Genomic DNA, 14,532 nt, shown 5'->3' on the forward strand with positions numbered 1-14,532 from the left:
GCCCCAGAACGACTATCCCGCGTTCCGATCGTAAATTACTCGTTGTATTTTACCGATGGTAAAAGTATCGCAATAAGAATGGGACCCGATTACTATTGACTAGCCACGAAATCGTCCACGAAATCACACGAACCAGGATAGCACGGATAACGAAAATTGACCTACGAAATTTGATACAGCAAGGCAAACCAAGCCCCCATCCACAACTTTTGGTATATGCCCAACCCCTGGATATGACCCAGGATTCCAGTGATCTCTAGCTGGTACGTGTCGACTGTGGGTCACGCGCCAACGCTTTCTAAACGCAAGACATATTCCGGTTGCATCTGTATTCGAGGAGAAAAGAGTACACGAACGATATACGAATTGGGTCTTGCAAAGATCCGCATTGCCAACTATAAATCTAGCCGCCAGTGACAGCCTTGATTCTTGGTTTAATCTACAAATCTCACGCATCTATATATTATTCGACAACCTCGTGTTTGCATATTCTCGGCACCACGCCGGAGTGGTTACTCGCTACTGATCTGATTCATAACGTAGCTTACCCTTTCCATCGTATTGTTTGAATTTCTCTGATTTAGCGAGAAGCTTCGCGCTGTACAAATTCATTTTTCTTATGCTATCGACGCAGTCCACATTCGACTGCGATACACCACAGAAGGGATGGTAATCTTAAGGTAAATTATTGTGAAATAATTCCTCGATATTTTGTAAGAATGGAAATTTATCGACCCTGAATATTTCTTTAAAAATGTGGCGCTAATATGATATTGTTATACGTTGTACCGCGTAACGATCTGCGCTGATATTTTATTTTGATTCGTTAGCCACGAAATCGATTAGCCGACGAGGTGATCCGTGGTTTCATTTTGCGCTAAATAATTTTCAGGCGGTGCACGAGCTGGGTGTAACCGAGACAACGGCGTGGTGGTAATGGCAAGGAGGAAAATAAATTCGTGGGGACAGTTGCGGCCCTATGGGTCACACGTTCACAGCCTTCGGATGTGGGATAAGTTACAGACGCAGTGGTAGAAAGTCGGTTTATACAGATCACGTACGGCCTGGAATGAACGGATAAAGTTTTGGGATTCACTTTCCATTCTCAACAGTAAGCCAATTTCTACTATAACAAATATTGTAAGTTAGTTAAAGGACGACGAGTTTATCATTCGAAGAGCGGAAAGTAGTTAGCACTGACGTAAAATTTTCAAGCAGTGTGCAAAGAAGATCGTTATTTGTCATTTTGGATCTCGATTTGTATTCTGCAAAGAATCTTAAAGAAAAAATAACAACGAAATATACAGGAAAATGTTTCGACTTAATTTCCTTAAACGACTTTAAAGCGCGGAACATTTCACAACAGCTTCCAATTGTCTTTATGTAGAATGGTAAATGGGGGATTCAGAATGGATAGGTGGTACTCGTTAAGCGAAAGAAAGTCAAAAAATTAGTACTTCTAAATAAAAATAATCAAACACCCATGCATCGAACTAGTTGAAGGACTGTGAGATTGAAAGGGTAAGTTATGAATTCTTTGCCTCTTTCCCATAATGTATTCTTCTCATAACATTACAAGTTTCCCCGAGGCATTTTCATCTTTTTCTTCAAATTCTGGCTGAGATATTTTGATGAGACAACGATATATTATATGGACCTAGGGTAGTCGGAAAGGAGGATCCAGAAACGCCGTAAGCATACAGAAAATTAGATATCATCCAGCACAGTCGGTTAATTCGACGTATGGCTTGAAACTTTTTGCGGTACGTGACGAGGCATAGCAAGTAGAACTGCGAATGCAGTTCCCCATCGGTGCTGTTGTCGCTATTGCCGGTGCACGTTGCGCATTTCCTACTCGAACAAATCCACTTTGCAACCTCGTTTCTGTGCTGGCGCATCCTTGACGCTATGCGTCATCCGTACGTATCCGCCATGGAAATGAGAAACCGATATCAAGAGGAATCTTCTTTGCGACTTCTCGTACTTCGTCTACCATTAACAGGATTCCTTTCATGTGAAATTAGATTCTATTCCCGAGCTACTACTCGCGTTTCTGGCCCGTCTTCTTCTGGCATACGCAATTTCTTTAGCCTATCGTATTCGATATAGATTGAACGTGCTACCTAAACTAGTTTGATTTCGTAGAGCCTCTACGCCTTTAAATTTTGATAAAAATACTTTGCTTGTTGAAATGATTGAGACTAAATGATTGGTGCTTTGATTGCACTTTGATCGTCACGTTATATATAAATCTGGAATTATTTTAGGCAGGCTTTAAGATTTGAAATTCATCGTATGACTAAAGAATTACTCCTGGAAACATTTGATTTTGATCGTTAAAAAGTTTGAATGTTGAATAGAATATTAATGGTTACTAGCTCCTCGTATCCAGTAGAATCGGTCCACAACTGGTCAGACACAGCTATTCCTCGTTAAACGCTTGGAACGCGATGTTAAATATAAATAGATGGAGTCTAAAAACGTTTCTAAATGCTATGTATAATTTGTAACTAATATAACAAAAATTAATAATCTACTATTTATCTATTTTCTGTAATTTACGATTACCTTTTCGTGATGATATTTTTCCGGTTTCGTTTGTTCCCACCAAGTGCTATCTTTTTCTTTCTAAAGTATCTAATCGCTTAGAAGCAATAATTTCCTGCAAAGAAATTTTTCGGATGCCTTGAGATTCAATTTCAGTACAGCTGTACATCTCTCTATGTCTGTTTCTTTGACTCTAAAGCCGTCTCATGGAATTCATTCGTAATATGGCTGCTACTTTGACGCGTTCTTCCTCTCTAAAGGGTCCATCTGAGGAATTTATCTTTTCCCATTGGATTGAAAGATCTCGTACACATAATCCTGACAAAGGTCTTAATTCTTACCCGCGTACAAAACCATAAATTCCCCAAAAAGAAAAATATTTGAAGATATCGTAGAATTTCGCTCAACGCCGAGGCCCATCGCATTTTGATACGATTTCAAAAGTTACTGTGATGTTGCTTGTTATCAAAGCATAGGTTCGCATTTGAAATTTTACCGAATTTTTTTTAGCGACGCTCTTCTTTCACGGTGTTTTTCCTTGAAACCAACAGACAGAAGTCCCTTATTCTACAAGCTGAAAACAAGACCATTACGAAGGCGAGATCATCTTTTTTTATGAGCCAGTCAAGTTGGATTGTGAGGATGTATTTTGCGACGTTCTTGTTCCACAAGCTTCTCGCCGCAGTTAAAATAGCGAGAACGTTCTGAGAAAAACGCGGGAAACTTAAGGTGTCTGTGTAGCAGAACAGTTACTCGCCTTTGTCGTATTTTCTTTCATGTTCAAGAAAGAACTGCAGAAGACATAATGTCGTCAAAGGATTGTATAGAACAGAGGTGTACTGATGCACGATGTTACAAGAAATAATTAACTCAAATTTTTTTATTAGGCGTTTTATCTCTTTCTCTTTTTGTAGATCTTTGGGTAAACGCTACAAATGTACTTCAGCTTCGTATATTAATGGTAAAGTCGATTCTTCGGTAGAAATGGAAAAACAGATTTGTCTATTACAATTTACATTAAAAGCAATGTATGAAAAATTGACAGGGCATAGTTTTCCGAGAAGATTTCTTCGGAGGCGTAGTTATAATCGTATTTTTAATATTACGCATAAATATTCCGATCGCGATCGTTCTCAAACGTTTCCAAGACATCTAGCTAATGCTGTAGTATTTTTATAAGCTTTTAAGCGTATCCAAAAGTACCGTTTTTACGAGCGTTTTGAAAATAGATGAGTCTGAATATTAATGCAAAGTGCCTTTAATATTTCAACAAGTGAGTGCACGATAAGACCTGTCTGAAAGACAAGACATTATACAATAATCTAACATAAGAGGAAGAAAATAAAACAACTTTTACAAAAAGTAAAAATTACAGGTCCGAATTCCAGTGTCTGATCTTCCTATTTTCTAGACTATATGCTTCCGTATAATTATGAAATGATGTACTTACATTAGACCGTTTTTGTTCTTCACTCTTCACGATTAAGCACACTATTATTTGCTAGTAACCACGCCAAGTAGTCCTGTTACCATGGATTTCCATACCATAAATATTTCATTATCCAGAAGTTCAGCCCGAATACATTTAAACTTATACAAAGTGGAGCATAGTTAATTCGTATTCATTGAATATATCGTTACTATAACTTTAATTACAACTTCAATTTGTTCGGTATAATGGAACTGTAATTAGAATACGCAGAGGTATAAATTATTCAAGATTCTTTAGCATATCAGTAACGATATAATCAAGGGATCAAAACGTTCATGACACTCGAAGTACAGGTACTTTACCTAAATCAATACTATGTCTTCCACAATTGAACAAATGTCATTAGGAAGTAGATTTAGAACAATGATGAATCAATTGCAAGATAAAGGTGGCACTTGCCAACTGATTGCATCATAAAGAAGCCTAAATTATTGTACATTACAATATCATCGATCCCAAAATATTGAATTGTCCGGAAAGTTCGTTCCAATTTTTAAGGAATTTGATCGACACGAAAAATCGTATTGCAAATTTGTTCACCGAAAAACCTGAGACGTTCTGGACGGATGGAGTATTCAAGTTGCATGAAAGATGGAGGAAGGTTGTAAAGCAACATGGTGTCTATATAATTCAATAAATGTGTATCGAATCGAAATGTAAATCGGAATGAACATAGTACAGAGATGGTAGCGTATATCTTTCTCTTACGAATGAAACGCGCTTTGATCTTTAAATCCAAAACTGCCTTCAATTTCAAAGGTGGTCGGATTAGCAACGCAATCGATGTTCCTATAAGCTACTGCACGCCTCTGTTTAATTACGTTAATGAGTAGGAGATTATTATGATTATCTTGTATTTTCTCCAGCGGAAAGCAGCGCGCGCGATCGGTTTGCGAGGTCACATTTAGCTGTGAGGCAAACTCATTGTCAGATAAGCTAACCGACCCTGAGGGAATGTTCTAAAATATATCGCAGACATCGACGGTAACGATGTAAGTTCCTCTTACTTGAGGGCAACTGTTGGTGTGTCGGTAAACGTACACAACCAAAGAAACTAGATAGTCGCTGGTATTGCTGGCGAAGCTTTGAAACTCGGCTAATCTTCGGACTAAGCATTGTCCTACCGCAGAAAGGGAACGTTTCTTCGGCAATAAGGGTTTACTGGCATTATGTTGCGTTACAAGCATTCAATTTCACGGTACCTTGGAAATGCGCCTGATAAATTGTAATAGTCTCAGATTTTATATTCTCGTTAATGAAAATGTGCTTATAATTTTTATATAGTTGTTTCAATGGATCTTTTTCCTGGAGACTTTCCATCTCGTCGATAGTAATCTTTTTCAGTTTCGTTAAACTATTTTTGAATCGTATAAAATTCAGATTCGGTGAGATCAGTAGAAAACGGTTAGCGTACAAGGAGCTTGTCTAAATATGTTTTGTAATCATCTCACGAGATTTTTATATGTACGCGAACAGTTATGTTGCTTTTATTCTCGCTGAACTTCCTTGCGCGATTATTCGAAACTACTTCATCACCTCACCATCATTTTCCATCGATTCATCCGTATCAGATTCTTACGAAGTCCTTCACCGGGATTTCCACGAAAATGAATATTTCTCGAATACAATTTACAATCGATTGATCTTAGTAACGCAACGAAGTGAAAAAGGTTAAATTCGAGGAGAATACGTCCTCCGGTATCGAAAGAACGGCGAAAATAATTTCTGGAGCAATTAAAAATGATTGTAGAAATGAACGACGCTTATGGTGTATACCGCACCTTTCTTCGCAATCGTTGGGGTATAAAAAAAATTGGAGGTCGAATCTCGGTCGCAATTGTAATGGTCCTATGGAAGAAGGTCACAAGGCGAAAGGAAGAACAAAGGGACGCTGCAAAAACGGCAGCCGCTGTCGGACACGGGAAACGATAAACGGCAAAACAGGCGCAGCGAAACAATGCGCAGGGCATATTTAGCCGTGCCGTTGTACATTATTTAGGTGCCAGTACGCGCCATTTGTATTCCCGCGCACGCGTGTGCTACGAAAATTCGCGATATTTCCTTCCACCCTGCATCCCCTCGACCAGAAGAAACCGATGCCTCGTTTCCATATTGCTGCGATCACGTCCACGTTTTCGGAAATGAAAAGTTTCCTGATCGTGGTGGACACCTCTTAAATTTGCCATTCGATCTTCGATCGCGAGGAAAATGGCTCGTTTAACGAAACGAAGGAAATGTTGCTTGAATTATGAGCATTGAAAATTCATCGGTGAAGTTCCTTTTTCGATGATTTATAGAGAAAAGTAGAAGAAAGAAAGCGATGTTTATTTTCATATTTGAATGAGAAAATTTGAAATGAAGACTTGTAAAGTTTAAGAACGTCATCTTAAATCTCGAGAATGTCCTTTGTGCGAAGCGATTGAATTTTGACGATGTATGAGATCGTTCATTCGTGAAACAATATATCGCAAATACGCCTTTACTAGGCCATTTGCGAGATATTCCTTAATCATTTTATGTAACGTACGATATTTGATAGAATTTTACGCGAAAACATTATGTTTCATAAATGTTGTCATTATCTGTTGAATTGTAAATTAACTAGAATTTAAAATTAATTCAAACTTTCTGATATAGAACGAGAAGAAGTTACAAAGAGTTGAACTACGCGTCAAAACTAAATATCTAATAGACACGAATGTCCATCGATATAAACGTCAACGGAATTATTGGTCTTCAGGATTTAATTAAACTTTTACACACTTGTCATTACACCACGTGAATATTGATGTACGCGTATCTATTCATATGTGATAAATTGCAGTCGAATATATTGTTTATTAATTTGTTCAATTTATTAGTTTGGAAGTTCGTGTATAGAATTACCGCAGTATATACTAGAGTATAGTTTCTCTGCTAATATATTAACCAGATACGTCTAAACTCTAAACTCATCCTCAACTACTCGACGTTTTGATACGTTAGAGAACTATCAACTTGAGAATATCGAAATTGACTGAGAGAGCTTGATTCTCGCTCTCGAGAATGATCGATGTGATTAGCTTAAAATCCTTCGGATGATCCTTCTCCCGTGGAATATACAATTTCGAACGTGAAGTGTATTTCGAACGCGAATTTATAAATTGTATATGGATGATCCGTGAAGTATTTACATACATACGATCGTGGAAAAATAAATTCCCACGAGGTTATCGATATCGAGGTTATCGAGAGTTTCAAAGGATAATAGAAATTTACCGTCTAAGTAATTATACGCGTCTCGTAATAATTAGCCCTGAAAATTGATATTTTCCACAAGCCTGATATTACCCACGTTTAAAGATTATAACCATACACTGGTATTAGCAAAATCTACAAAGTAATTACAAGGCACACGCTTGAAATAGAACGACGAATCTGGACACAATAGACGACACTGTTAATCCGGCTTCTAATTACACATAAAACCAGCAGTGCACCACGTGCTGTCTGAACGGAAATTCCCCGAAGCTTCTACTAATCATTTCTAATGATGCTCGAAACATTGTCCGCACCATACTCCTACAGCTATGGTTTATCGTAAATCATCTTCGCGAGAAATGTTATATCTAAATCAACGTTACACTAAATTTATGAAAGTGTAAAATAAAATGATATTACTACTGTTATATTTTAATGAAACTTAACATCGATGTAACATCTTTTGGCTTTCAGTAATTGATGAAACCGAGGTTTAATCTTCTTCATATCAAAAATTGCTCTAAAATTAAACGCGATCGAATCATAAAATTCAAGGCTAGAGAGATTTTATTGTTGCAAGTCCAAGAAACAAATGTACCCCTGATAAAATTGGGAACTTCTATTCAGTATAAACATTTATATACCAAATTGTAAGGACATGGAGAAAATTGAATTGGGTAAACTAACAGGACCTTCGTTCAATAATTTACAAGGGTTAACCGTGAAACTGACAGTGAGTCTAGAGACTAGACGATGATTGATGAGAGCGTAAGTGCATCGTATGTTACATGCGGCTTCCGAGTGCAGCCAATGAACACTTCCGTTTCGTCGATGCATCCTATATACATCCAGGTTGTACACGCGACTAGTCGTAATATCAGTGATTGGTCTTTGTTCGTTTTAATGTCATTCCTTCCGTGTGCATGTGCGGTATGTACGTGTTTTACACTGGTGCGTATAAACGTGCAGGAACGGGAGATGCATGTTGGAAAACGTGTATGCAGGGCTGCACGTAGCCCTCGTAGGTAATCACCGATCTGTGTACTTTTTTCCTATATATGTACGTGTGTGTATGTATGTACACGTTTATCGAAGCCCCGTTTCGTAGCAATACCAGCGCTTCGTTGGCCGGAGAAAAAAGGATGCGATACGTTTCTAATTACGAACCAGGTCGCGTTTGGGTACATTGGTCTCTGGCTGTTGACACGACATTTTAAAAAAGAAATTTTATTTTTTCATATTTTCGCAAACGTGAGATATATTAGCATTTGTATACCGACAACTGATCGTACTGATCGTACACCTTTAGTTTTCGAATGTATTTTCAAATCTAACAAAAAAAAGATTCCGGAAATACAAGGAAGATTTTAGAACCTTCGACGATTTTCAATACTGCGATATACATTTTGAAATCAGAGGTCTCGTCAGATGGATGTCTAAAAGTGTATGTATGTATACCTTCTTCTTAATTACAAAATTCATGCAGGGAATAATCATAAGGTGTTACCTATCGAACAAAATACGATAAGGTTGCATGCAAATAGGAATGTTAAGAAAACTGATCGTGCTACTCGAAGCAGAAAGCAATGCAAAAAGGACGTTCTGTCTATTGCAACTCACTTAACTCGCACCTTGATAAAACGAGCACACTTTTCGTTTCAGTATGATAGATACTTAGAATTCTGTTGGTACTGTGTGCGGTGTGCGTGTTACGTTAGAGAGAAGGTCTTTTATGCGTTTTGTACAGAGGAACTTTTAAGTTGCTGTTGAAAACTTACAACGTCGATTATTTGCATTAGTGTAAGGCCAAAGCTCAACACGAGGGGCTCGGACTCATTGCCAACCGGACGCTCCAGCACGTTGTATGTATCCAGCAGGTCGCTTAGCAGCCGTTTCTCGTGAGAACCGCCGTTTACCAGCCCTGACCAATTATCATTTTTTCAGTCATCTCTGTACAAGCACGATCTTTAAACCACTTTGAGCCCCGACTAGCCTCGTCGACTCTCGAGCTCTTCCGCGGTCCACGCTCGCATTCTTTCGAGAACACCACATTCTCCCTTTGTTCGAAATTCACCGAGGAAAGGCAATGTTTATAAGACGAAAGATATTTTTTCTTCTTTTCTTTTCTTAAATATTGCAATCGTTATGTAAGAAGGTAGAAACCAATTGAAAGTCTCAGTTGGAATCGAAGATGAAGATTGTCATTAGCGATCGTTGTATCGTCTTGTCTGGAAACGTGTGTCGACTAGAATTTCGTAGATATCTTGCGTACGTGGAACACGGAATGTTAGTCGTGGTTCAAAGTGTACATGTTTAAAACTACGTTGCCCCTTTTATAACAAGAATGTAAGTCTGACAAGAATTATACGTAATATAAAAACATATATAGAAGCTAATTTGAAGCAGCAGTACACATTTTTGCAAAAAAGGGCACGGGTAAATGTCTCCAGATATCCGTGAGTCGTTGAATTTCACACGCTTGCATGGGTAAATTTGCAACTGACCTGTGAATAGAAACAAGCATTGATTCCTTCTCTTTAAAACTTCTCTTTAAAGCTCTAAACGTATCTCGAACAATTTCGAAGATCACGTCGATTTTGTGTAATCACGATAATGGCCACATGTATCGACATGAAAATTAAACAGAATTAAAAGAAAAAATTTCTGTATTTTTCCTTGTGTAGAAAAATTAATTGGCTTCGCGGTGGTTGCACACGCGATAGGAAGTCCATGTGTCGTGGACATTCAGCCTCGAATCGTTGAATATCAAAGGAAACTAGACAATTTTCACAGACCTGTTATCGACGACTGGCCCTCGTCCTATCGATGTCGTATCGCTTCGTGTCGACGGAAAGAAACAAAAGAAAAAGGAAAATAACGACGATACAAATTTCTGTCGAGTATCTTAAGGAACGTTTATCTTCTTTCGATTTATCCCCAAGCTCCTCTCTGTTCAGTCGCTTTTAGGAGTCACCCCACAGTGACGTTTTGCACTACTTTTTCCGAATATACAAGTTCGTAATCTCTCTTTCTACCTGGATCTCTCTCCTATCCACCCAGTCTCCTCTGTCCCTTTTCTTCCTTTCTCTAGCCCCTCGTACTTGCCAATTTTTGTCTCTGTTTCTCGTTTTTCCTGTTGCTCGCAAGACACCATTCGATATCTTGTTCCACGAAATAGTTCGCATTAAGAAGTTGCTGATTCAACTTGTCGCGTCAGTATTGCCGATACTGCGCTTCGTTATGAGCGTAGGATTCGAGAATAAGAAAACGTCGGAAAGTAAAATAAAACAAGATGCATTTTATTATACTTTATGACCTGGCGTAACAATGTCAATGCAAGAACTAGAATGGTAGAGATGACTAATTTATAATGGATTCATTTCGGGAATATAAACAGTTTCTTGCAAAATATATGGCTAAAGATTTACATTACGTGTTTTTTCATGTGCCTCCCATTTCAATTTCTTTCATACACGCTTTAAACATTAGTTGCTAGTAGTTCTATCGCTAAACGGTGATATAATCATTAATTCGAACAGAATATCCATCTTCGATTATAACAGCTTTGGCTTCCAAGCCCTTTCGGAAGCAATTCAAATCATGAGAATTCCATTCCCTAAGGGAAAATTCCGTGCATCACCGATACGTCGTTGCATTTGGCACAGTACAAACGTTATCGTTAGCATCCGCGTTCACAATTAGAATGCGGAATGATCGACATTGGAGTAATCGTGTGTGCACGCATGTTTCGCGTCTCGACATGGAACTGTAGATACCCTCTCATTGGAATGCAAAGGCAAAATATGAATTATGAATCCCCTCGACGAGAAAAAATTCGATTCACCGCCGTATGATTGTATCGTATAATACCGGTTATCTTTCTGTTTGACGTTGCAAAGCAAAATATCTGTTTCTTTGATATCGTATGGAAGATACTTAAAATTTAAAGAAATACCTGTGAAGAATAATTTATAAAAGAAATTCTTTAGCTGTTTGCAAAAGAGATTATAAATTCGAAGAACTCGTTTCGTTTAAGAGACAATCGATTAAAAAGCCATGAGAGAAAATAAATAGTAATAAACGTTCGTAAATACATGGACTGAAAAGATATGTTCCTCCTTCACGCTCTTTTGATAATAGACCCTTTGACTTTCTTCGTTTCCACCTGCCCAAACAAAATAGGATACAGCAAAGCTAAATAGCGAAACATTTGCTGTTCATTGTTTCGAGAGAACGTACCCGGTAATTGGATTCACGAACACGAATTGAATACGTAAAGCTAGTTAAAGAGCAGAAGCTTGCTTCTAAGAATTTCACAAAATCGTTCTGCAGGACATGCTGCGACTTTGCAAATCGACGAGAGCTGTGTGAAAAGACTAGAGAAGGACTTGCTCTTGCTGTGTTATAGAGTTATTTTCTCTCGAATCGCCGTTATATTTTCAACTCTCTGCTTTTGTAACTTCTTTTTTTTTCACTTGAATGCTTATAGCCGCGAAATGGTCAATTGAGTTTCATAACTTTCAAGACAGGATAATTTATTTCAACAATTTTGGCGATTGTAACGTTTGACTTTAATTTTTCAAGCTATCTTCCATCGCCCTGGATTAATACTTGCATTAAGGTACGATTTAAAGTATAGTTGAAAACTTGTGGTGATCGTCAGCATTTATATGAAAATAAAAAACATAGAATGGATGTAAATGAGATACGAATGATGCCATGGTTTCTGCTTTTCTCTGAGAAAAACAAGAAAGGAAGAAAAAATGCCATTATCGGAATCGAACCATTTTCACGCCGATAATTTTACCGCGGAATGAAGTCCGTTCTCAGTGAATGCACCGTTCCACTGGACGAAACAATAGGGTGCAATCGACCCATTTTCATTAACACGATCATATTTCATAAGACGCATTTCATAAATGCGGCATTAGTAAACAGGAAACGAATGGCAGACAAATTTTTTTCTGGATTATATATAGTAGAAAATTGGAATTGATCCTCGAGAATCATTTAACTATGGATTTGCAAAATCATCTGACAAATCTTTTTAAAAGTTTTCCACCTTGCTCTAAATATACAACAATTTTTAATAAATAATTTTGGCAGTACGTATCTAATAATTTTCAATCTATGGTGTTCCATCTAAAACTCGCGCACGAGTTTCTAGTAATAAAGAAGTTGAATACTTTGCAAATCATCACCCATATAAATAACTAACCAGGAGTTAGTCCTTCTTTAAACTTCCACCCCATCCGCAAAGTTTCATTCACCAAGTTGTTCATTAATTATACTACATAAGAAATAGCGCGAAACCCGTATGTTTCGTTAGTGCTGTTACCATGTTATTTTGTCATTGCTAAACGATGTTTGTAAGTTCGATTAATAGAGAGATTGTTCCCTGGGTACAACCTTAGGAATTCATACGCGAGTTGTTCGCACACTTTCAGATTTATGGTCTCTCGGGATCGAGGGAACCCTTTATCTTGGAGCCGCGCAAAAGATCAGCCAGAGTAACTTTATGAACCAACCGTTGCTCGAGATGAAGAAAGAAATCGCTGATGCGTTTGAGGTGGCAGCGATTTTCAACGATTCTACTGTTAGTCTTCGTGATTTCTTTAGCCCGCGTTCAACGAAGAATTATTTGGAAAGTTTTCCTGGGAAAATGTGAGATTTTAATCGACAGCAAACGGAGAGGAAGGTCGGGGCGAAACGCAGTGAAACGATATTTAAGTGGGAACTGGTTTGCTGACGTATAGCACGAACAAGGTCGTGTTATAAATTGTCTAATAATTTTCACGCGAAAGAAAAATCGCACTGCTTCATACACGCGTGTGTACATTTTATTCGATACCTTCTGAGAGCAACGTGATTTTTTTAACACGCCTGTGAATTCTTGTAGTACGATACAGACTTGCGAGGATTTGAGTTATGACGCCGACAGGGACGTAACGTTCCATATTTTTCGCCGCCGGCGTAAATAAAGATCAACTGGGAAAGTTACACTGCTCTAAGCATATCAGGGAAGAGAAATGGATTCGGTGATGTTACACCGTTGGTGATGCACCAGGATTTATGCATCCGTTTTGAGATTACCCTGCATATTTTACTACGGAGTGTTAAGATATTCTCGCGTGCTGGAATTATTGTACGTTGCACCTTTGTATAGAATCGTCATTTATTTAAGCATACACAGTTTGGTAATATGAACACGTCGCTAACCGATCGAGTTATACTTTTAGTTGAATATTTCAGAATAATTAATAAATTATCTTGTACTATGAAAATATAACTGAGGGGTTGAAGTGGTAAATCTCACAAGTGCCAAAAGCGACTTGAAATCTTCTAAAATATTTTTATTTCATCCTTTTCAAGCATGGAAAAGTACACTTATAATTTTAGCTTTGTCTTGTGAAGTTTCTAAAAGCTAAAATAGATTATTCAGCCATTTAAAGTGTTTACTACCTTATTCGACATGGAATTTACATCCTTCACTGAATAAATAAACGTTTATCTTGCTAAAACCTCCTTTTATAGTGCAGCTTTTGAACCGCACAATTCGCGCGATAACAGAAAATATTTTCCGAATGTAAGACGAGTATATTTTGCCATTTTTCCGCAGAGACGCATTTAATAGGATTTTTTAAAACCTCGCTAGAGAAACTCTTTTTCGGTTGGAAGTCTATTAAGAATTTTTCAAGCTTTTGAACATACGTTGGCCGCTTAATATCTGCGCGTACCGAGTCTTTCGCAACACAACAAATCGCCAGGAAGTGGACCTAGGTTTCTAGCAATATTTCATGTTCAGTTAGACACAAAGTAACGGCTCGCGAAAACTAGTAGTCTGTAAGGTTACGTCCTACACCAGTAGCCTATCAGGATTACGCCAGGAAAACGAGAACATGTCTGTTAACGATTTTCCCAGAAATCGGTTTCACTGCGTCGTTTCAGACCTGCCAGTCGGTTTACAGGCCAATTTCAGATCGATTTGATTCGCTCGAGAATTTTCCGGTGTATGACAACGGACTAGCATGGAAACGTGACTTTTTCCAGGGAATTCGCCCGGAAATGTCTTTGGCTGCCTCGCTGATGTAACGTTCACCGGCGAACGTTAGGGAAACGAATATATCTTTCCCAGAAACGAAGAATTTTATTCCTCGGAAGGTTACGGAGCGTAGACAACGTGAGTATTTGTAGTGAAAATATAATTGATCTCCTGGTCTGTGGTATTATTCGTAAAATAATTACTTTTTAAA

At 38.0% G+C, this 14,532-nt stretch overlaps 2 protein-coding genes across 4 annotated transcripts in view; both read right to left on the bottom strand.

Annotated features, from left to right (window-relative positions):
- Positions 1-14,532, bottom strand: part of LOC132913419 (furin-like protease 1) — a 351,740-nt gene that overhangs the window by 336,518 nt on the left and 690 nt on the right. The window lies entirely within an intron of this gene.
- LOC132913436 (neuronal acetylcholine receptor subunit alpha-7-like) overlaps positions 1-14,532 on the bottom strand; it is a 167,693-nt gene that overhangs the window by 108,264 nt on the left and 44,897 nt on the right. For 2 of the 3 annotated variants that reach the window (XM_060971790.1, XM_060971789.1), the window contains exon 2: positions 9,058-9,200. The exons of the other annotated variant lie outside the window; for it this stretch is intronic. In XM_060971790.1, the coding sequence (XP_060827773.1) occupies positions 9,058-9,200 (143 nt within the window). The remainder of the gene's footprint in view (positions 1-9,057; positions 9,201-14,532) is intronic. 3 annotated transcript variants of the gene reach the window in all.

Source organism: Bombus pascuorum, chromosome 13, assembly GCF_905332965.1.
Source record: "Bombus pascuorum chromosome 13, iyBomPasc1.1, whole genome shotgun sequence".
Taxonomy (NCBI): domain Eukaryota; kingdom Metazoa; phylum Arthropoda; class Insecta; order Hymenoptera; family Apidae; genus Bombus; species Bombus pascuorum.